This window comes from Marmota marmota, unplaced genomic scaffold (genome assembly GCF_001458135.2).
Source record: "Marmota marmota marmota unplaced genomic scaffold, marMar, whole genome shotgun sequence".
Lineage (NCBI taxonomy): Eukaryota > Metazoa > Chordata > Mammalia > Rodentia > Sciuridae > Marmota > Marmota marmota.
Genome location: NW_025999944.1, coordinates 1,897,462 through 1,922,467, shown reverse-complemented (window position 1 = coordinate 1,922,467; position 25,006 = coordinate 1,897,462). Strand labels below are relative to the sequence as shown.

The 25,006-nt window shown below is 43.6% G+C and overlaps 1 protein-coding gene across 1 annotated transcript in view; it reads right to left on the bottom strand.

Moving 5' to 3' along the window:
• Kif13b (kinesin family member 13B) overlaps positions 1-25,006 on the bottom strand; it is a 148,883-nt gene that overhangs the window by 35,222 nt on the left and 88,655 nt on the right. Inside the window, 14 exon segments of the mRNA XM_015499423.2 lie at positions 1,681-1,734; positions 2,825-2,902; positions 3,116-3,268; positions 6,207-6,299; positions 8,714-8,890; positions 10,009-10,133; positions 12,252-12,307; positions 13,002-13,128; positions 13,808-13,907; positions 15,332-15,361; positions 15,909-16,055; positions 19,079-19,211; positions 20,296-20,453; positions 22,467-22,637. Coding sequence (XP_015354909.2) covers positions 1,681-1,734; positions 2,825-2,902; positions 3,116-3,268; positions 6,207-6,299; positions 8,714-8,890; positions 10,009-10,133; positions 12,252-12,307; positions 13,002-13,128; positions 13,808-13,907; positions 15,332-15,361; positions 15,909-16,055; positions 19,079-19,211; positions 20,296-20,453; positions 22,467-22,637 — 1,602 coding nt within the window.

The window sequence follows — 25,006 nt, the reverse complement described above, 5'->3', positions numbered from 1 at the left end:
CCGGGAACAGGGGCTCTGACTCCTCGCCTGCCTGTGTGCCCCTCCGCACAGCCCTTTAGGTCACACAGCCTCCCTGCCTCTGAGTCCCCTCCCAGTCCCTGCAGGATGCCTGGAAAGCGGGCACTGCCTCCCAGGTGCTCTCACTGTGTGTGTCTCGACCTCTAGAGCAGCATCTGTGTCCCTCGGTCTGTGCACTGGGTGTGGATGAAGCACAGCCATGCTCTCTGAAACAGATGCTATGACCGTCTCCGTTTTGAGACAAGGAAAGTGAGGGGAGACAGGAAAGATAGCAGGAAGATCTGGGTCATATATACTTCCCAAAACACAGGAAGTCATGCTTTTTATTATATTTTCCTTAAGATACATTCTTCATTCACATTTAAAAATCACTATACAAACCAGGTGTGGTGGCACACACCTAAAATCCCACAGGCTCAGGATGCTGAGGCAGGAGGATCACAAGTTCAAAGGCAGGCTCAGGAGCTTAGCAAGACCCTAAGCAACTTAGTGAGACCCTGTCTCTAAATTTAAAAGGGCAGGAAGGGTTGTTGCTCAGTGGTTAAGCACCCCTGGTTTCAATCTCAGGTACCCCCGCCCAAAAAAAAAAAAAACACACACACTATACAATCAAGTTTTCAAGAATTCTGTTTTCTTCAGGTCCTAAGCTGAACTAATTGAATAATTCAGTGTTCTAGCATAAATAAGAACTAAGAGACCCACACACATGTAGTGCATCAGTAAAGTGAAGAAGAGTAGTTTACGTGTGTGTGTGTGTGTGTTTGTGTGTGTGTGTTTAGGCAAACCACTAATAATCTAGATCTTAAAATAAGTCCTTCATTATTAACTTCTTTTTCACTGTAAATTTTTATAAGGAAAATGTCAAATATGCAAAAGGAGTATAGAAAAATTATCAAAAAAAGAAAAGAAAAATTATCAAGTAGAGAAAGAGTAGTATATAGAAAGAGCATCAAGAGCCCACTCGGCCATGCTGACTGACACTGAAAAGCCCTTCGACCTCTCGCCCCTGGTGATTCTGAGGCAGCCCACGCCACAGCACTCACATAGCAACATCACCGGCAACGCAGGGCCATAGCATTATTAGGGAGCACGACACAGGCCAGCACCAGCACTGACTAGGTCCCTCAGAAAACACAGGCACCAACTATGACATGCAGGCTTCCAGAAAGATGGGTACAGGAGCACCAACCTTCCTCAAGTAAACAGTGTTGAGTTTCTATTGCTGGAAACTCTGTCACAGGACAAAGCTGTATTAACAACAAAATAAGTAAATTCTAGCTAATAAAATTTCTGTTCCCTGATTTTTCTTCCTTTTAACAAACACTATTAACTTTCAGATATAATTTTCTTCTTCCTCATAAATTTTGAATCACTATACCAATACTTCACTATTCAAAAGCTGATATGAAATTCCTTTTCTGGCAGAAATGAGAGAATAGTGTAGATAGAAATATTAGCAAAAAAAAATTGTTTTTTAATCCCAGTAATAAGAGGGTGTTGTGGCAGATTAGAAGAAACGAACTCTAAATATCTCCCAGTAAATGTCACACAGTGCAGAGGAGTAGGAAGAACTCTGGCATGCAAAGTTCCCCTGGGAGAGGTGAGCAGATGAAGGCTGAATGGAAACAGACCGAAACAGACAGGAACAGGGACTGCCTTTACCTTGTTGATGCCCAGATTGTACGAGGGGATAAGGTCTTGCCGGCTTCCAGACAACTGGGAAGAAACAGAGGCAGGGGATCAATCCTTCACACCATGAAACATCTAATCTAAGAACCAAATCAAGACCAGTGCCCTTGGAACATGGAAACACTGAGCTGGTCACCGATAGTGTTCTGGTGGGAGGCTTATCACAGACCAGTATGTGGGCGTGCACTGAGGCATCCCACCGTGGCCTGAGCCCTTTCTCTGGGTGCTAGTAGTAAATGGAAATTCACAAACTATCTATTTTAAACTGTAGGATCCCAAAATGCCATATCTCTGCATGTACCAGTGTATTTTAATACAGCATTTTCTGAAGGAATAAGAAGACATTGACCTTGAGTTACAGTGGCATTTCTACATATCTGAGAGTGGTCCTAGTTCTCCGTCTGACATTGATGGTGATATCATTCGGCATTCACCATGGGCCCTGGGCTCTCCAGGGCAAAATCTTCTATGTCACTCACTCCCCTCCCAACGGGACGGCTGTGGGCAGCTGCTCTTTCCTACACACTTGTAATGTGAGCTTTCTTGGTATGCAGTGAGGACAAAGTAGTATTTTTCATATCCACATCTTCATCAAAAATGAGGAAAGAGAGAAATCTGGGAGACACAGCATCTTTATTTTTGAAGAATTCTTCCCATATTTAATATAATTTATATAAAATTTACCAACAAATTCTAGCTATGCTTTTTAAAAATAAACTGACTTAAGCCACCATTATAAACAAACCTAAGCTGTTTTACTCATTTACCCCAGTGTGCAAGCAACTGGTGTGTGACCTACTCCAGACTTTTCAACATAAAAATAATCGACTCCAGCTGAGGAGCCAAGCTGGCTTGCCCTTGGCACGTGGCTACCCTGGGCTTAGCTCCACAGACACCTGTGACCCCACAGGTGCACTAGCTGTGGTGGCAGGCAGACAGGAGAACGTGTGGAAGGCACGAAAGGGCTCCCACAGAAGCAGGAGGTGGAGTGAAGAAGGGCCCAGGCGTCCTTGAGGAAAGGAAGGGAGTGTCACCTGGGGGCTCAAGGCGCCCACATTTAGCCCAGCAAGGAGGAGAGAAGGGTCTTGGCTGCCCCGCGAGCCAGCCAGCTACTCACTCTGTTCACATTGGGAGAGCTAATGCTCCTCCTGCTCAGCTTGCCTTTCCCGGTCAGCTGCTCCTTCACGGCCACTTCCTGGAATCAGAACACAGGCAGGGGAAGGCAAGTTACAGGTGCACCCAGAGCAACCCAGTCTGCAGCAGGCTTCCCTCACGGTTACATGAGGGCTGTCACTTGGCACGACAGAATGACATCATTTCATCACTTGGGCTATTCAAGGTTAACTAGAATTCACATGCAATCACGCTGGACAGGTGTAGGACCAGGCCAAGCAAGGGCACCGCTGACCTGGCGCAGGCGATCCAGGGTCAGCAGGTTTTCCACGGCCAGCACACTCCGCAGGTACTTCTCGATATATGCCTCTGAGTCGGCGGAAGCCGGGTTCTCCACGTTGGCAGCCATCCTTGCTAACGCCTCTCGCTCCTCCACTCCCTGGGCCTCCTGCAGAAGAGAACACCTTTTGTTGAAATCAAGCAGGGCGCAGATGCCAGTGCCCAAGAGCTTCTCGGTCCACTCCAGGTGTTCTGAACTGATAAAGGGAAGAGATTCAAACACTCCCATTCATGTCGGCTTCTGGAACTCGGAATTTTCCACAGAAACTGTGACGTGGCAACTCGGGCAGCAGCTGACGTGAAGGGTAAAGCTGCAGAAGCACCTTCTGACAACCCTGCTCCTACTCTATGTCCACTGCAGAAAACAGGTCACTGGGCAGAAACACCTTTGTGGGCCAGCCAGAAATAAGGCCACTAGGACAAGAGCACTGCAGGCACACAGCTCTGGGGCAACTCAGGGCAGGAGGAAGGGAAGATGACCTGCCAGACACAGGGACCCAACAACTCAGCGGGAAGCAGAGGCAGGTGGACAGGGCTGGGTTTCAGCGGTCACTGAGTAGCCCATCATGGGTGGCAGAACTTCAACGCAGTGTCCATCCTCACTCTGGGCTGCAGGGGCCACAGGCTCAGAGCCAGAAGGAAGAATGGCGACAACTTCTCACTGGCCTGCTTCCAGTAGAGGCCATCCTACGCCTCTGAGCGAGCTGGCCTGAGCTGGCCGTGCACGTGAACGGGAAACTCACGAGTCTATTAATATGTGATCTTATTCATGGATGTCCTTGTTTCAAGAAGAACATCTTCATGGCAAATTCTTCTCAGGGAAAATCAGGAACTACATTTACTTGTGAGTTTCTTATACCAAAAACTACACGATGCACATCCAGATGCTATCACATCTTAAATGCCATCAACATAAGACGAACATTTATACACAACTAAGGAAAAAGACCTGCCAATTAATTTTAAGATACCATCAGTTATAAGGCATTCTAATTTCAGGGACTTTTTTTAAGACTATAAATGAGTCTTAGAACAGATCAAATACAGGCGGATTCATCAACTGGCTTAAGTTCACCAAGACACTGCCTCCTACAGTCTCCTCTGGGCCTGTGATGACCATGGAGAGAGGAGTCAGCCACTATTAGCCAGAGAGGCAAGAGGAGCCCCTGGGCCTAGACTCCTAGGCACTGCGGACCCCTCTCACCAGTCCACAAAGAGCTAGTGAGAGGCTGTAGGGAGCAGTTTCCCAGAGAGAGACAGAACCTGTCTTGCTGCCGTCTGGCTAGACCGTTCCTTTCTCATGGCTTTTGGAACATGCAACACAAGGCACACATGGGACTTTTTCATGATGAAACCCTAGCTTGATAAAGGTTCTTCTCATTTTACATCTAAGACTAATCTCACACAAGCTTTAAGTTTCCCTTTTCCTTTTTCTTTATCATCAGGATTTGATAATGTAGAAACAATGGTCTACCACTCGGTTGCTCAGCTAGCTATCAACACCTCATCCCCTGAGGGTATTGTCTCCAAACTGACTGCCCCACATGTTTTCTCTTTTAAACTATCACCCGAAAAATAAAAACACTTTTAAAGAGAATAAGAAACCTCCAAGGAAAGAAGAGGGAGCTGTAGAGGGAAAGGAAAGAAGGAAGACAGTTCCTAGGTAGGGGCAGGGGCTGTGCCCTGTGCCCATCTCTTCACTCCCCTTTTGACAAAGTGAAGGTCCAAGAGAGAAAAAGCAGAAAACAAAATACAGGGAATAAATGTTAGGACTCCAGCAAAATGTGTAAGTTTACTTGTTTAAAATCTTACAAACAAATGAATGAAGCACAGAGAGTGATCCTTCTTCAGACCAAAGATTACACAGTGGACTCAACTCTGCAAACATCTTAATTTCTAAATGCTCAGAAAGCTCCAAATTAAACAGTTAAGCAGTTAATGGTTTCTATCTAAGTCTAACTTTAAAAATCTAGAAAAGAACCATTGGACACTAATGGAGAGAAGAAAAGTGTCTTGCAATACAAGAGATCTAAAGCAAAACCCAGTCTACTTGTTTCCTTCTCAGGGTCTGGCTCCTGCTTTAGAACACACACTGCCCACCTGCAACGCAGACAGGCAGCAGAATCCATCAACATTCCTGAGGTATGGAATGCAGGTCAAGATGCAGTGCTGATCAGGGCAGGGGCTGTGCCCTGTGCCCATCTCTTCACTCCCCAGGAAACTCCATCTGTTCTCACTCCCCTTTTGACAATGAGGGAAGGAGAAGGAACCACTCCTTTGTGTTTTCAGAGTCCTCTTCTGAGGACCCACACTTCTGTCCCTGGAGGGACACTTCCTTGCCCAGCCCAGCAAATGAAGCTAATTCAGGGCTTAAGTACTAGGAGTGTGTATGAGCCACATGCTCATCATGTTTCAATCACCAAATCCTCAGAATCATCTGAATCCTCAGAATATCTCAACTAATTCACAAAGGGAAATAGTAAAAGTGGTAGTAAAATATTAATACTCATATAACAATGGCCACAGCAGCCATGACTTACTGCCTAGACATGTGGACTACATTCTACACACACTGTTTCATTAACCCTTAAAAACAACCCTGCATAGAATGTATGACTAACCCCATTTGAAAAAACAAAATTACATTCAGAGTAATTGACCCAAGGTCACTTTGCTAATAAGAGATAAGAATGAGACTTGTTTGATTCCAAAATCCAGCACGAATCTCAACACCGGGTTGGGCTGCCTCCCTGAGGGTGACGCCACATCACTATGCTCTTGTCTTCTTCAGTGTGCCGTGAGCAAAAAGATGCTGAGGTGTTTTTCAAAAGAAATCTCTTCTTTAACAAAACACAATCTAGAACTGCTAAGGCCACGAATTCATTGTGTTCTGAGTTAAGATTAGGAAATTCCTCTAGAAACCTCCAGCATTTCCCTGAGTACACATTTTCAGTTAATATGTATTTCTTGCATATGTGAGTTTTCAGGGAGTTATCTCTTTTTAAGTTCTTATTTTTAGTAAATTCAAATTGCATATGATCCTTCACCTCTGGAATATTGGAGACAATTTCAAAGGTCACTCCACATCCAGGAATAGAGCTTCGATGAGACATCTTTTTTAGGAGACTTTGAGCAAAACCCTAGAGAAAAACAAAACAGAAGATAAAGTTTTCTGCCTCAAAAACTGAGTTTACACTAGCACAGAGGTAGCATGAAGGATACTGTGTTCGTTCTGATCAAATGGAAACAGCACATTTCCAACATAAGGCAATGAAATTCACATCACTAAATACAGCTTCCTCAACTTCCTCCCCTGCACAGAACCAAACGACTAGGAGTCTACAGTGACAGGTCCCCATACCAAGCACAGGAGGACAGACTTGGAAACTGGCCCCAGGCATCTGGATAAACTTTGCTTCAAAACTATAGAAATAAAACACAATGAAATGACCTTCCAAAGAGGATGTAAGCAAGGACCGGTGACGCTTATGCTTCTCCCTCCCGGTACGATGGACATTTTGTACCATGAATATTGACAAGTTCGGGCATTAAATTCTTGACCAGAGCAGGATCGTTATAAAGAATGATTTAAGAGTGCCTGGTCATTGTTTATGCTGACTGCGCTCTTTGCACAGTTCAGAATTGAACTGTTGAATTAATGCAGAGATGACTCATTTGGAGATGCTGCTAAGACTGAGCATCCTGTAGAGGTTGAGGAGAGCAGCGATGAGGGCGGAATACAATTGGTGAATAAAGATAAGGATGAGAGAGAACAGGAAACAGGCATGGAGCCCTTTTCCCTAAGCAAAAGGGAAGGCAGTGACTGGAAAAAATAAAAAACCCAAAGGAAAGACAAAAATCAAGCCACTTAGTCTCAAAAATGCATAATTTCACAAACCTAATAAGAACTTATTTCCCATTCAATCTTTTTAATCAATTTTTAAAAGATCTGAGCCCCTCAGAATGCAAAGACCATCGACTTCATCCTTCATGCCTGGACTTTGGTCTCACAGCGCAGAGCCAAGGTCAGGGACAATGTGGGCAGTGGGTGGCTCTGAGCTATTACTGAGCTACTACCTCTCGGTGGGTAGTGGGGGCAGTGTGAATACCATTGTTACTACACTCTTTTGTTTTCTATTTGCATGGAATGAGTAGTGCTAACTTGCACAAAAGGGGTCACGTGGAAGTTCTTGTCCTTGCTATAAAGAAGCAATGTACAGCAATGAAATATCTTAGATTGGAGGGGAAATGGCATGTCTTAAAAATACCAGGAAGAAAAGTAGCAACTCATTGTCCCTACAGAGAAAACAAACAGTGCCCTCTCTGTGGGGGACGCTGCAGGGCTGGTGACTCTGCCAGGCAGGTTCAGGGCCTGCCAACCAGGATGGGTGATTTGGAATGGAAACCCTTTCTTCAAAATATTCCCCAAGAGCAGCGTGTCTCATTCAAGCCCTTCCAGACACGAGTGCATGGATTCTTGCGTGGGCATCTATGCTCACCCTATGGCCGGGGTCTTACTGATGTGGGACTGGCAGTTAAAGAGCTGTCATTTCAACAGCATTACGGCCAGTCTTCACTTCAAAGGTTGATACCAGTGTGACATTTAGAACTAAAGATTAATTTTTAGGGGAGGAGATTACATTTAGGAGTCTGTCAACCATGACTGTGCTCTTTTAAATGACAAGACTGATTTTCATCTGTCCTGGTTTCAGTCAGTTTGAGAATGCCTCACAGAAGGGAGCGAGACGATTAATTAGGATCCATGGGTCGACCTCCCAGATCCTTATATTTGAAAAGCCATAGAGTTTAAGTTCTCAGCTAGACATTCCCTCCTAACCCTTCATGTGGCATGAGGTTCTTCCCAAACATGCTCCTTGGCATGGGCTCATCTCACCACACTGCAGTCCCTAAGTTCCCCGGCTGCCCTGGCCCTCCCGCCTCACGATCTCTGCAGAAGTGTTCTCCTCCTCTCCTCCTCCCCATGAAACGCTCTATCTGTACGGTACCAGCTCAATGCATGCTCCTCTGCACAGCCCTCCCTCCCTCTGTCTGAAGTCTGTTCTCTGGCACATGGTGAGGCCCATACCCCAGCACTCAGCATAGAGCACAGCAGCTGCTGCTCAGGGAGCTTCGGTGAGGAGACTTTTGCCCTATACAGCCCCACATTGTTTCCTACTCACCTTTTTAACCCAAAGGCAAGGACTGCTATGAAAGAAAGGCCTAGAAAGAGAAGCATAAGCAGCCCATGCTGATAAACTAACAGCTGATCTGCCAGGGAACAGCAAGAAGAGGCAAAAGGACTGCTGAACCTGCCCGGGCAGGGCCCGAGGCACCCCAAGAACAGCTGCCACTAGCGGATCTGCTCTAAAGAGATTCAGTGTAACAATCTAGTACTATTAGAAGGAAGTCAGAATGGCAGCCTGGGGACTGGAGCGAGCACAGTCTTGGGACAGTCACTCACCTAGACAATGTCTCAAGCCAGAGTGACCACTCCACAGCCCTGGCCACAGGTGGGCTGTGGTGAAAACGCTGTTGAGTAGGAGTAAGGCCTCACCTGCCGGCCGTGAACGTGCACACAAATTCTTTTGCGTAAGACCAGCTGCATGTCAGCGGGATGACTAAGCTGGACTGTCACACGCACGATCAGGAACAGGCGCTCGTCTGTGGGCGTGCCCTTGCTGAGCTGAGGACAGCTATGCACTGCAGAGTCCCAGGAGGCCTCTGCTTTCACCTGCAGAGAAGGTAGGACAATGCACTGTGCTTTCCACCAAAGAAACCAAGGTTAGGCTAAAGTCCTCCTGTGAGGACCGCTCTGAAAAGGCAAGACTGTGAGGATGTGCTCTCCGGCACCTGAGTCTGGAGAGCAGAGAGCAGGGGCTTTCCTGGCTGGGCTGCTTGCTCTTCTTTTTTAATTTTAAAAAGTGCTCAAACATCAAGAAAAGTAGCAAAAGTCAGTTCCATGGACTCCTATATGCCTTTTGAGACCTACCTATTGTCAGGATTTGGTCACTTTTGCTTCTCTTTGTCACAACCAACACACACATACTATTTTTGCTGAATCACTTTGGAGTGAGTGGGAGAGAGCTGCCACACTCAGGAGATTCACCATAGATACAACACTGTCATTTATTACACAGTCTGTGTTCAAATGTTTCCCTGTCCCCTGCCCCAGGTCATACAGTGCATTTAGCTGCCATATCCCAACACCCACTTTATCTGCAACAGGCCCCGGTCCTCGAGGAAGGGCCTGCCTGTCCGCCATCCTAGAGCATGCAGCTCAGAGAGAGTGCCCGAGTGTGTCCTCACGTTGAATTCAGCTCTGCATCTTAGAAACACATCAGCTTTCCTCCCTGAAACACTTCATGATATAATTTTTCAAGCATGTTAGAAAGTAGGGACTAAAGCCCCCAATATACCCATCACACAGCTTCAATCATTTAAATCAAGATTTCAACACACTACCTTCATCCGTTCTTTTCCTCCTTTCAAAAAGTTTTTATGAAACAATTTTAAAGCAAATCCCAAATGTGGTGCCATCCACACTCCCTGTGCTTCAGCAGTTCAACTTCCACCTCAGGGGCTGAGGACAGAGGACAGCTGCTGACCACTGCCGGCCTGCATGGGCCACACGGACACGATCCTTCACCCGGAGAGGGAGGAGGAAGGTGAATGGGCAGAATGGAATGTTCAGGCCTCACTCTTTTTGGAAGTCAGAAGGAAAGGCTTCCACGGGTTTTGGTTGAGAAGCATATGCACTGAAATTACCACCTTGGTGACTGCTTCCAGAGGCTCCAGGGAAGTCTATGGAACTAGTTTTTATCTGACCCTCCCGAGCTCTGCTTGACTCACCTCTCCATCATGGTGTTTCACGACCTGGAGTTCAAAGAACTCGTCCTCTTCTTCCCCAGTCAGGGTGGCATCCCATCCTCCAGCTTCTGGGTCGTCAAGGTTATCCTGAGAGCTGAAATCATCAGCTGACGGCAAAGAGGCTCCGTTAAACCTGGAGATGGTCCTCAAGGGTAACCCTGACCAGCTAAATTTCAATGGGCTTATTATTAAAATTGTGTTTCACATTTCATTTGCTTTTGCTATGCAATCTCACGTGACACAATGAACCATTTAAGAGTTCACAGATCTTAGAGGGAAAGTTGCCTCAAGAAATCATCTCTCTCTCAATGCTCCCTTTACATCTAATCTCACATGGGAGGCAAAGGAAGCCAAGACACCTAGGAGGTAACCCAAGGTCTGCTCACCCATGTAATGACAGGATTGTAACCAAAATGCCCCACCTTTTAATGCACTGAAAAAAATGAGAAATAAACGAGAGTGATTCCAGTTACTTGACAGTTAAGTTCAACGAAAGGATCGACTGACTACATGAGCCAGAGGCCCTACTTAGGAATGCATCATGGTGTTTCGTTCCCAGCCCACCCCTCTCCCAGTCCCCATCCACCTTAAGCTAATGCACAAGCATCAAAAGCAAGTGGGGGTGGAGGGATGGGAATAGGAAAGGCAATAGAATGAATCAGACATCACTCTCCTAGGCTCATATATGAATACACGACCAGGGCAACTCCACATCATGTGCAACCACAGAATGGGAAGTTACACTCCATGTATGTATGTATAATGTGTCAAAATATACTGCAATGTAAAACTGAAAAGAACAAATTAAAAATTTAAAAAAAGGACTAGTGGGCTTGGGTGGACTAAGAACATGTATAACACTCAACAAAGTCCTGATCATCTCTGTAAATATCCAGACTAACAGGCCTTCTTCCTCGGGCTCTTTTCCCCCCTCCACTTTCTTATGCAACCCCCCCCCCAAACACACGTACATGGCCCTCACCTATCTGGGAAGCCTAACTTAAGAGACCAGAGTCACCCTCAGTCTCCAAGGTTCTAGAGAACAACAGGCAGGACTGTGTCTTGTAGCAATACTTAAAAAAACAAATAGCTCCCCACCATCAGGTGGCCGCGCATACCATGGCAGGGCCCAGTACTCTACCTCTGGGTAAATGTGAGGATCCTCCATGCGAGCAAGCTCAGGGGCACAGGTGCAGAACCCTGGCACACCACTTTCTGCTCAGAGGAAGGGGTCCACCAAGGACACACGGCTCATCTACCTAGGGGCCTTAACCTTCACACACAGTTCTTTTTCAAAGGCTGTAGGAATTTAACTGCTGACATTTAACTTAGTTTTAGCTCCTTTACTTGCCTTTTCATGTCCTATTTTTTCCTCCTACAGGCAGAGTACATTGTGGGGGGAGCAGACAGCAGTTATTTACAAAAAAAAAAAAAAGGTAATCCAGGAATGAGCGCATAAGGACTCACAGAAAAAGTACAAAAATTATTATATAATGTTAAGAAAACATGCTACATAGTATCACATGCTACATAGTATTATTAGTCCCTTCTGGAGAGGAGTCTTTCCTAAAGAATAAAGAGAAAAGTTTTTGCATGTGTGATACTGGGGATTGAACCCAGGGTGTCCTACCACTAAGCCACACATCCTCAGCCCCTTTTACTTCTTATTTTGAGACAGGATCTCACTAAGTTGCTGAGGCTGGCCTCAAACTTGCAAATCCTGCTGCCTTGGCCTCCCAAGTCACTGGGATTACAGGTGTGCACCACTGTACCCAGCCAAGAAAACATTTTTTTAAAATTTTTTTTTATAGTTGTAGATGGACAGCATGCCTTTATTTGTTTGTTTTTTTATGCAGTGCTAAGGATAGAACCCAGTGCCTCACACATGCTAGGGAAGTGCCGCTGAGCTACAGCCCCAGCCCAGAAGAAAACATTTTTAATACAGATAAACATTACCACCATCCTGACCTGATGGGGGAAGCATGCACACAGAACCAGGGTTGCAGCAGTGAAATGTGAGGAGGCCTCATAATGAAACAGATGTCTACTGCTGTTAGGAAAATAAGACTTACAACAGCTCAGTCTTTGAACAGCATCAGAATGTGTGAGCCACAAAAAACTGCCTCTAACCTCAGGAGGACAGGTTGCCTACTGACACACTTGGTTAGTATCTGAGCGTTAACCTGATTTGCCCAGGTAAGCCTTCAAAAACTCCTTGAACTTACCATTCAGGTCAAGGAATATAACAGGAATGTGGGCTTCCATCCCAGGAACTGGTGTCCTGAAACACAGAGACAAACGCTCCTCTAGTACACTTGAGGACATGGCCCCAGCACACACTCACGGCTAGCACGGTCCCGGCCACAGCACCTGGGCACTGATCTCCTACAATTTAACATGAGAAATGCCACAGAGACTGAACTGTAACTGCCACTTCTTACGCTGACACTAGAACTGGTCTGCAAGACCATTCATCTGTTTCTATAAAGCCCCATTTCAACTTACTTTCTTATTAAAGGACATACTCCAGGGTTCTGTGTGGCTTAACTTACTATTTTTAATTTCTATAAAGTGGCACAGAACATTTGCTGACAGTACAGTTTAAGCTGGTACCAAAACCAAAAACTGGTGCAGATGCAATTTTCTTATGACTGAACATTCTTCTAAGGGAATGAATAATCCAAGTAATTTACATATTAACTACTTTTTTTAATGCTAAGTATAGTGGTACTAAATATTGATTTAAGTTCTCAGAAATCTTAATTACTTTGGCCAATAACAATGTTATTTAATAAAGCAGCTATTTTAGACCACAGTTATTCTAGTAATGAAAATAATTTAATAGTTCCTTTAATTCACACAACTCTGTCACATGCTATCACGACTCTTCCATTAACAGCAGCACACCCAGAACTCAAATGGAAAGCAGGGGTTTGAGAATGCTCAGAACTCCACAAGAACTGAGGGGTTCCTACCACTCTGCAGGGGCCCCTGGAATGCCACTGCCAGCAGAGGGGACCATCACAGCGTTCCTTTCCTCAGTTAGGGTCAACCGCATCTCCAGGAGCTGGGCCTCACGGTCAGCATCATCCTCTGTTTTATCTAGAACATCAAGAATGAGGATTAGGCCAGGAGTGGGGTGCACACCAGGAATCCCAACAACACAGAAGGCCAAGGCAGGATGACCACAAGTTCTGGGCTAGACTGGGCAATTTGGCAAGACCTGTCTCAAAATAATAATAATTAAAAAAAAATAAGTGCAAGGGGCATAGCTCAGTGATAGAGCACCCCTGGGTTCAATCACCAGTAATGTACGCGCCCCCCCCCCCACACACACACACACACACACTTGATCCAGAAATGCTACTTGATGTTTCTACCTCTGGAAATATCACGTGTTTCAGTTGCTGGCACTGGGTGCTTAACCCAAGCAAAGGCCACCTGGGCTCCTGCAGAGACGCCCCTTCAGCCCCTGGGCACACGGCAACCTGGCCCAGGCAGAACACCTGGGAACATCAGCGCCTTTCCTGAAGCTGTTTCTAATGGCCAGTATGTGCTCTGCCCACTGCAATCCCTTCCTCTGTTGGGGGTTGGGGACCACACCAACATATTATCACAACTGGATGAATGTTCTCTTGAAGGGACATGGCACAAACCAGGAGTCACACTCATGTGCTCTTGCCATCCACATCGCTGACACAGGCTCTTAATTTACATGACTATGAACGGGGTTAACTATGCACCAACTTCAGGGAGGGAAATATTGAGTTGCTCTTCCTACCAGGTTTGCTGACAAGCTTTTGTAGCTGTTGATCCAAATACTCTTGACGCTTTGTTAACACATTCAGCCATTTTCTACGTAATCGCTCTAAATCCCGATCCTGGAAGAAAATAAGGGAAACCATATTCACCACATACAACATGATGTCAAGACAGTACCTGTGGAACCGATGCTCTAGTCCACCTTTCTCTAACATGATTAAAAGATGTATCACACAAAACTTCATTATTAGCACCACCAGATGCCTTTACTGTAGTTTAGAAGAGAAACTCTCAGAATCTAAAGCATTTTCTTCTAAAGCAGAATTCTTTCTGAAAGGGATATCTCTGGCACCCAGGCCAGTGTTATTTCTAGTGGCTTATGGGACAGAACTCCAAGCAAGGAAGGTCTATAAGGCCTCTTCGATGGAAAGAACTTACAAACTCCATTCACTAATCTTCAGATTCACATAGCCCAGAACCATCAGAAGGGGCTTTAAATGCTACAACCCCTTTTCCCACATTGCACTAGGCTCTTAGAGACATGCCACATAAATGCTTCTCCCCTTACTGTATATGGGGGAGGACAAGAGGACAGGGATCGTTACCAGCAGACCAACAACTCTACCAGTCAACACCTGCAAGCACGCCAATCTTCCCTCATTTCCTCTGTAATAAGGTTACAAGACAGGGTAGGTCAGTGGAATGCTGCAGACGCCATGGATCTGGATTTCACCAGGGCACTTAACCAAATAGCCCATGACATTCTTGTGGACAACATGGAGGAATGTGCAATGCATCTACTTGAGTAAGATCGCAGAGGACTCAAATACCACATCCAAACAGCAGTGAGTAATGGAATCACGTCAGCTTAAAGAGGTCTCTACTGCTGTGCCATAGGACCCTGAAGGCAACACCATCTGATACAAGGTGTTTTATCAGTGACTTGCAGGAGCAGACGTTTCTATCCAATTAGAATGATGCAAAGCCAGAGAGTGACTACACTGGATGACATCATCAGGCTCCACAGGGCTGAGACAGTCCTCAAGGATGACTAACAGGATGAAACTTCACAGACACAGACAAAATATGGCAGATTAGGGAAAGAGAGGAAAGGGAAAAATATTACCACAAAATCCCTGGATGAGTGCAGGGTGGGCATTCAGGGAGAACTGGCTTCAAATAAGGAAAAACACCAAGGGCTGGACCACGCTCAGGGCGACACTGGAACAGGAGCAGGGCCAGTGACTCCACTCAAGCAGAGGCCAGGGAAGAGCAGCTGGGGAAATTGCTCTTTAGGAGCCTGGATGGAGAGATCCAGGTGTGGGGAAGGACAGGGTCCAAAGTGATGTTCTGCTCCTAATGCACCTGCCTTCACGACCCATGATACCCATGATACAATACCGTCCTCCTACTCTGTGTTACTTTAAGAAGATGCACCATTTGAATCAAAATTACTTAATTATCAAGTAAGAGCACAACAAGCTCCTAGAATGTGTAATTATGTACTTGAGTCAAGCTGACAGGCTAACCGACGCTCAATTACCTGGTAGCTGTCCATGTCCTCCTCTTCCTCCTAAAAGAAAAAAGTGCATCATGGAGAACCAAAATAATTATCCAAGAATCGGGCTACACAGTCTGAATCTTCCCCCAGAGTTTCTGTTCCTCGGTGTCACCTCCCACCTACAGCACCCTCAACCAGAGCTTTACAGTTGTCAGGAAGTGGAGGAAAACCTTGAGCCCCTGGGGGTTGGGGATGAAGAGCACTGTTTGACCTTTTCGGGAGCCAGTACAATACTCACCCTGCTGGGCTTACAGTCCCACTCACCAGGGGAAATCAAACCCCTGCTGGCAAGTAGGCTTCACAAGCCAGTGGGGGGCTTCTACAGAGGGGCTGCAGTGCAGAGCGGCTAATCACCACGCACTGGGGAGCAGCAGCGGAGGCTGAAGAGTTTTAACCCTCTGTTTGCCAGGACCAGGGCAAGCCAGCAGAGTCTGCTAGGTGATTCCACAAAAAAGCAATGCCAAGAGCACTGTTCCCTGAACGCAGTGTGCCCGCGGTTCCCAAAGACTCTGGTCTGGGTTGGTCTTTTAACAAACCAAAAACAGTCACAGAAACTTACCTGGAAGGCATCAAGAGTTCTGGGGGACCTGAGTGGTCTGACTTTCAGGCATCCAATGCCAACAGACAATATACACTCTTCCACCAATGGCAAAGTCCCAGACTCCTGCACAGACTTCACTTCAACTTGAACTCGCCGGGACTGCCCCTGGACCACAGAGAATTTTCAGTCTAAAAGTCAGTTTCTTATTTCCAAAAAATTGGTTTAGAGAGACCCCTACAGGTCCACGCTGAGAAAAACATTTAACTTTGGAGACAAGATCTCTTAAGTACTAACATGCAAATCCAAAACCAGTCAAGAAAACTTATGTTCCTTTTTACCAAGTAAAAAGACATTTCATCAATAAAAAGAAACATTAAAAGAAAACATTCTAACAAAGGAAATGTGAACCATTGTCTAATAAACAATGTTCAATTTATCTGATAATCAAATACATACAAATTAAAATAACCACAACACACTTTAATTTCTACTTGTTACACTAGCAATTATATGTGAAACAGGCAATTTACAATACCGCCCAAGGTTTACAAAATAATTTCAAAACTGTAGGGCAAGAATTTAAGTTGGGCAATATGACTTAAAAATATAAGTATCCTATGCCCCAGAGTTGACTTTGTAGGGATATGTCCTAAGTAAATAATCGTGCATTTTTATAAAGAATCTAAAAGCACTGAAGAATAGCAAAAAATAGATATAAATCAAATGTACAGTATCCATAACTGTTCAAATAAGCATAATGAAACACGGTGTTGCGTAATGAAACACGATGTAGTCATTAAACCATTACTGTGGGAAACGTGTGGTGTGCCAGGTGAAGAGCAAGTAACCAAGGGCAGGAGACACATACGGGCCTCTAAACGCAAGTATCTAAACGCAGGTATCGGGGTTAGAAACTAGAAAGGCTAACTACCTTGGAATCGCTGCCCTAATCCCAGAATAAAAACTAATTTTAAGCTAAACAGCAAAAGGAACTGATCAGAAAAAGCTGTTCCTACTTAAAACTGTTTTCTGAGTAACTCCTATGTGACTCCATATATTTACCATGAAGTACATGGTCAGAAAGAATTCCCAGTATCCTCAAATTACTGACTTCAAACTTAGTTTATGAATGTTAGGGACAGAAAACAGAGTATGAAAATGGAATCTGAATATGTTTCAAATCAATTACTCTTGTCTGCTTCCACTACACTTAGCTCCCAAGAGATTTGCATGATGAGGAAAATCTACTTATGCATTGATCCCATCAAGCTGCGTTTGAATGGATAGGATACAGACATCTTTTGAGTTTATATTTTCTAAGAACTATGCATCAGTTAGTCTGTGGAGAAATTCCTCAGAAAATATTTTAATAGTCTAATATTATTTCAATTTGCTACCTTTTAAACCAGAAAGCAATCTGTTCGGAACACATAAACAGTGAACATGGACACAGTGGGAAGATTCTAGGTATGGAGAGGGAAGGGAGGAGGGTAGGGTGGGAACGGCTCACTGCTCCACAGCAAAGCTTTGCAAAGTGCACTTCAACTAGTGGCTGAACTTGTTGCAGCTGCTGATATCCCAGCATTTGTTGTGTACAGCAGTTTCTATGTGGCCAAGTCCTATCAGCTGTCCTCTGCCACTGTCCTGTTCAAGAAGAATATATCCCAATTTTAAAACTTATCCTACTCAGGTGCGCTCAGTCTTTGAGCCCCTCTCAGTCGCCTGCCAGGAGCCTCTGCCATCCTCTCCTGCTTCCAGCTCCTCAGGCACATGACTCTATGCAAAGAGACCCAGGTCCAGCCTCAGGTCTTTATTCTGCCATTTGCACAGGAGAAACCTTCCCAGACCTCATGTGACGTTTTTTGGCAACCAGGTAAAGAGACAATCCTTCAAAAAACCCCTTCCTGACAAGTCCAGTGATCATCAGGCACTCTTAGTAAAGGGTGTCAGAAGTATGACCAACACTCAACTATCCAACTACACTAATTGGTAGAAAAATCACCCAGTCTTGCTTCCAGGAAGGAATTTCTAAGGCAGCCAAGGAAGATATACATCTTAACTGATGCCCAGAGAAAGAAGTTCTTCACACATGCAAGAATTCTACTGTACATACATATCATGCTGCAATTTAAACCAATCTCTTGCTTTTAGTTCCTTGCCTGTATGTGAATGCACCTGCTCACATTCATTGCTGGGGTCCAAAAGATGTGCTTTTCACCTTCCTTCTTGTAAGACATTTAGAAACTTAAATAGTTAAATTCTTTCTTTTAACCTTTTCTCATATTTGGCTTTGAATACTTTTAACATTCATTTTCTTGAGCTACTCTTTTATTTTAAACTATGGAAAAATCTCACAGGATACAGTAGCCTGCTAAGTGATAGATTAATGCAAAGCACAGCAAAAAAAAAAAAAAAAAAAAAAAAAGGTATTTCCAAATCATTTATGCAAATTACATAAAGACTTCCCTTCCACTGTCAGTTGGCAGAGTAGACTGGCAGATCACGACATGCCTAGGGTTGAGGGACTATTGTCACATATTTCTCTGCTATGTGGACCTGGCGTGTGTTCCCATCTACCCAGCTGCATTTATTTAACACCTTCCCTGTGCCGAGCACTGTGCTGTACATACAGCAACCCTCTTAATCCTCATCCCAGTCCCATGACGTTGGTGTTGCCATCATCTCCACACTGCAGGTGAAGGGCAGAGGGCACTGGACATGCCTACAGGTACAGAGCAAGGACACTGTAGAGATGGCACTGAATCCAGCATGTTGGCCCGTGAACACATGTTCTTTTGGCCATGTCACAATCCTTCTCCTCCTTGTTTTCATGAATGTGACAATCCTGCCTGATGTTTGTTTTATGCCCTATAATTCCAAGTTTATCTTTTTAATAACACACCAGAAGCTGGTTTCAAAATATTATAAGTAGAAAGACTCATGACAAGGAAAGAAAATGCACATGAAGTAGGAAATTATTTTAATGTAAGATGGACTTGGCCAGTCTAGATATCAGCAGCAGCATCAACTTTTCTATTAAAAAGAATCCAACATGTAGCTCAGAGATACAATGCTTGAACAGCATGCATGAGGCTCTGGGTTTGGTCCCCAGCACCACCAAAAACAACAACAAAAAATTAAGTATTCTGGTGCCAAAGAATTTCATAAGCACATTGGTGATCTGTTACCTGCCGGAGCTGGAAGACTCCTCCCGTTGGGACATCCTTGGCGGGAATCACTTCTACAGGGCAGTATTCACCATTCTCATTCTGTTCCAAGATCTGAACCCAGAATTCCAATTTCCTGGTAACTTCGCTCCACCTAGGAAACAGGTGCAGTTCTTGGGAAGTCACATTTCTTTTCCAATACAGGCAGCTTAGGATCCTACACATGAGACTAAGGAACTAAAACGACCACCAAACGGGTAACTGATCTATGGTTGAATTAGAAACATACAAATACGTGCTGGCAAATACAATGAACAGCTAAGTTAAACTAACTTGATATCAAGACTAGAAATGGCTCCTTTATTTTGCTCAGAAAGATATGATGATAAAATCCTTTTCAAAGTGGCTACTCAAAAATCAGAGCATTCTAGTGAGATGTGCAGAACAAGTACAGGGCTACCTTCCCATAAACAAATAAAGGTAGCACTTTCCACTCCCATGACTTGAAAAGAGTCAAGGAAAAAAAAAAACTCACCTTCTAATTAAGTATTTGATAAAACTTTCTAAATGGCGGGAGGGAGGGAGGAAGGGAGGAAGGAAGGAAGGGAGGGAGGGAGGAAGGAAGGAAAGAAGGAAGGAAATAAATCTGGCTCCTGTCTATAATTAAATGAAAGTAAAAACATCTTCTATTTCAGTGATTCCCTTTATTTTATTTAGTTGTAGAGAGACACAATACCTTCATTTCACTTAGTTGCCTTTTTTTCATGATGTTGAAAATCTAACCCAGTGCCCCACACATTCGAGGCAAGAGCTTCACCACTGAGCACCAGCCCCAGCCCCAGCCCCTCCCTTTTAAATCTTCCTTTTAAAGTCAACAATAAGGCTCTCTCCTTCCATCACCGATGCCACTAGCAAGAACTAAAAAGAGTAAATGCAATGATGCAGACCTCCATTTGTTTCTCTGACACTAATTAGAAATAATTCACAGTGATAAGTGATCATTCTCCACATTAATTTCACTATTTCTTCTTAAATAACCACATATTAGCTTTCTTGCATCATTCTTCCAAGTTCACTGTCCTAGGAAGTTTAGCTGTGACATGAGCATCCTGGACACAACACCATCTGCCCTGGGGCCTGGTAATGCTCAGGAAACAGTGAGCTTTATAAATGGCAGTATCAATCTACAGCAATGTTGTAAAATTATAAGCAGAATTAGATGGATATCTAAAATTCACCTGTCCCGAAGACTTCGTGTTTTTGCTTGGATGATTCCCAAATCCCACAGGGCTGGGTTTTTCCGGGGGTCATTCATTTTATGTCCATATACTTCAATTGCCAAGGCCCCTTCTGATAGATGCTCAATGAAGTCTTCCGTGATGTTAACAGAAAACTCCTGAAAGATAACAGCTGATTACAAAATAGAAACACTTTCTGGTAATCTTACAATTACTAATACCAGGAATCATGTACTTAAGTTTTATCAGGGAGGAAAGAAACAGAAAACAGAATACTTCCGTTACTGAGCAGAGCGTCATAGCACCTGGGTTTGATCCCCAGCACCACCAAAAACAACAACAAAAAATTAAGAATTCTGGTGCCAAAGAATTTCATAAGCACATTGGGAGTGCCCAGTGGCCAAAGGTTCTTGCCTTTAAGTTAACTATGAATTTTTAAAACCTTCCACTTTTTTTCTTTTTAGACTCCATTTTTTCATTGGTTCTTTTTAGACCTACATGACATAGAATTTATTTTGACATAAAGGCATGGAATATAATTTGTTCTATTCAGTCCCAGGGACTTCCCCCTTCCCCTCCCCGCTCCCCTCCTCCCTCCTCATTCACTTCCTTCTGTTCTACTGATCTTTCTGCTATTATAGTTTTTTTTTTTTTAATTAGTGTCTTGTGGATGCACATGATAGTGAGATTCACCATGGTATATTCATATATGTGCATAGGAAAGTCAGGTCAGACTCATTCCACTGTCTTCCTTATCTACTCCCCCCCCCCTTCCCTTTATTCTCCTTTGTCTACTCCACTGATTTTTCTTCTATTCTTTTTTTATACCCCCCACCGTATTTTTCTCTACATATCAGAGAAAACATTCAACCTTTGATTTTTTAAAACCTTCCACTTTGAAAGTCTAGTATGTAAGAACAGCACTGCACTGTATTTTCAAAATCTATTTTTTAAATGTATAACTAACTATATGAAGCGTTATAATAATTTATAATATTTTGATATAAATTTCTACATCCAATAAGGTAACTATATGTTGCAAAAATTACTTTTTCCAGTTTTTTGGACATTATCTACAATAAAAGAATAATGATTATTAGCACAAAAAATAATTTTCACAACCTGTCCTTATGTGTGGCAAGGGGGTACTGGGGATTAAACCCAAGGGTGCTTGCTACCACTGGTCTACATCCGCAACCTTCTTTTATTTTTTATTTTAAAACAGGGTTTTGATAAATCGCTACGACTGGCCTCCAATTTGTGATCCTCCTGCCTCAGCCTGCTGGGTGGCTGGGATTGCAGAAGTGCACCAAGACACCCAGCCCAACCATTTCTCCTTTACAGAATAGTATTTTGCAATAAGGATTTTGCTGTATTAAGAAAGTCATGGAATTTAAACACACTGGGGAAAAAACCTTACTCAAACAAACAAACCAAAAAAAAAAATGAGGTTGATCAAGTGTGGTATAATAACAAAAAAGACTGATAGACCAGTGCAGGCTCTGCTGGTCACAAGCCCCAGGAAACACGACGATAACTACTGTGGACAAGGTAACTTCTGTGAACGGTTCCTTCAGCTGAAAAAAGAAGTGCAGCAATGAAATATAACTGGCAAGGACAAAAGGAAAGAATGGCAAAGGGCTCAGCAGAACCTCAGACCCAATGAAGTGATTTCTTGTCTGTTGCCTTAATTTTCACTAGCTTCCTGTTTCCGATTTCTTTTCTTCACTAATGTAACAGAAAACACGGATTCCCTTAGAAGATGAGCATGCGCGCGCGCACACACACACACACACACACACACTTTTTTTTTTTTTGGCACAAGTTACCCTTTTTTTAAACCAGGAATCGAACCAAGGGCCACTTAACTACTGAACCACATCCCCATCCTTTTTTCTATTTTATTTAGAGACAGGGTCTCACTAAGTTGTTGAGGCTGGCTTTGAACTCGTGATCCCAAGCCACTGGAATTACAGATGTGCGCCACTGTGCCTGGCTGTACAAGTTACCCTTTGACTGTGGACAAGTCAAATGCATTGACTTTAATTCTTTACTCCATCCCCATTGTAAGACATTCTGGTCCAAGACATAGATTGGCAAAATTATTCAAAGAAATAAGGATTATTTTTTGATTTTTGGTTACACATGAGTAGACTACAAAATCAACTCACGCTGCAGTGATCAAAGACAACCATGCACTGAGGCTCCTTGCTGACAGGGGAGGAGGAGGTATCCACCTCAGGCACGACTATCACTGGTTCCTGCTGATCCCAGAAGTCGTATTTGCAGAACACGAAGTGGGCCAAGTGCTGTGGCAACCCCGTGGCTTGAAGTATTTTCACCTGAAAGGAAAAGAGGGCTCTGTTGGTGTTTTAACCAGAAGATTCCAGGTGGTACTCTGAGTTAGAGGTATGGGTTCCTGTCCTGACCACATCCTATTCGCTCTGGAGTATTTCTGCATCTGAAATGGTACCCACAACTGTCCTAACTAGTAAGAGGCCTGATATAGGGTGACAAGGACTTGATGATAAAGGTGGGTATACTGAAGTATTTAGAGGCTGATGAGGAGAATTTAAATTCCAGTTTTTTAGAACATAAGAATATAACAGTCATCAATTCAGAAGAAGAAAGTTCTTGAACATCAACAACATTCAGTTATATGAATCTGGCTAACTATGAATATCTCCTAAAAAAAAAAAAAAAAAAAAAGAGCCAGGTACAATGAATTAAAAAAAAAAATCAGTATATGTGCCAATAAGCAATAAATGTTTGAGGAAGGGCAAAATATTTATTCAAAACAATTTTTTTTGGTACTAGGAATTGAACATTCGGGCTCTACCACTGAGGCTGAAGCCCCAGTCCTCTTTTATTTTTTGAGACAGGGTCTCACTAAGTTGCTTAGGGCCTGGCCAAGTTGCTGAGGCTGGCTTTGAACTTCAAATCTTCCTGCCTGCACCTCCTGAGTCGCTGGGATTACATATGGGCACTACCACACCTGTCTTGATATTTTGAAGTATGAAGCATAACAAGGTTCTCAAGTAGAAAGGTTACATGCTACCAAATCATTTTTTGGAGAATTTTAAAGGCACTGAGAATGTGGCGTTAAACCTCTGGGGGGGAACGGAGGGAAGTGCAGAAGGCGACATTTTGCGCTGTAGGTACCAATGCTGACCAGATGCCTTCCCTGCACAGACTTAGTGGGGAGAGGCACCAGGGCTAAGGGCTGGACTAGAGGACTGCAGAGTTCTGTGATGACGAAGTTGGGTGGAAACGCATGCCTCAGCAAGTTAAATTAGGTTCTGATTTTACAACTGACTGAGCCAGTCTTCACACTATTGAGTAATAATCAGAAACTTTGTTCTTCACCCGATCACTCCCTGCATGTTGTACAATCCCCTCTACCTCTAATAATAAATTTAATGAAAATAAAGTAGAATATATGGCATAAATTCATGTAAGTTCAGCAACCACAAATACAACCTTCACATTTTGGAAGCATTAATAAGGATGGGGAAACCACAGAAAGTGGATCTCCTCCATACCAGGCAGACGGGGTCACATCAAATGGGAACTCCATAGTAATTCATTTTTCCCTGTGATGCTAACGAGTCTGAAAGACAGCAGTTTTCCTCCTAGGCTACAGAAGACTGGCCAGCACAGTTCATATCTCCATACCACCTGAGCAATCAATGTTCTGTAACTTTTTATAATTAAAAAAAAAAAACTATTGTTTTCACCAATTTTTATAAAAACATTTTCTTACCATAATAGTCTTTACAGTGAGGCACAAGATTTTGAGGTTACATAAATCTAAACAAAATCTGTCACTTATTAGCTTGTGTTCGGGTGCAAATTACTTCAATTTTTAGTTTTCTCACAATGGTACTGGCATCAAAACAAACATGAAGACCAATGGTACAGAAGAGAAGACACAGAGACAAACCCACATACATTCAGTTTCTCATACTAGACAAAGGCACCATACATTGGAGAAAAGATGGCCTCTTCAAAAAATGGTGCCAGGAAAACTGGAAATCCATATGTAACACAATGAAATTAGACTCCTATCTCTCACTCTGCACAAAACTCAATTCCAAGTAGATCAAGGACATAAGCATTAAAACAGAGACCCTGCACCTACTAGAAGAAAAAGGAGGCCCAAATCTCTACCTTGTCAGCTTCAGAACCAAATTCCTCAACCAGACTCCTAAAGTGCAAGAAGTAAAATGAAGAATCAATGAATGGGGGCTGGGGCTGTAGCTCAGTGGTAGAGCGGTTGCCTAGCATGTGTGAGGCACTGGGTTCAAGCCTCAGCATCACAAATAAAAGTATTGTGTCCATCTACAACACACACACACACACACACTCACACACACACACACACGGACTATAAATATTAAAGGAACATAAAAAAAAGAATCAATAAACAGGATAATATCAAACTAAGAAGCTTCTTCACAGCAAAGAAAACAATCAAGACCATAAAGAGAGAGCCTACAGAATGGGAGAAAATCTTTGCTACCTGCACCTCAGAGCATTAATCCCCAGGATATATAAAGAACTCAAAAAACTTAACACCAAAAAAATAAATAACCAAATCAATAAATGGGCTAAGGAACTGAACAGACACTTCACGGAAGAAGAAATATAATCAGTCAACAAATATATGAAAAAATGTTCAATATCAACAGCAATTAGAGAAAGGCAAATT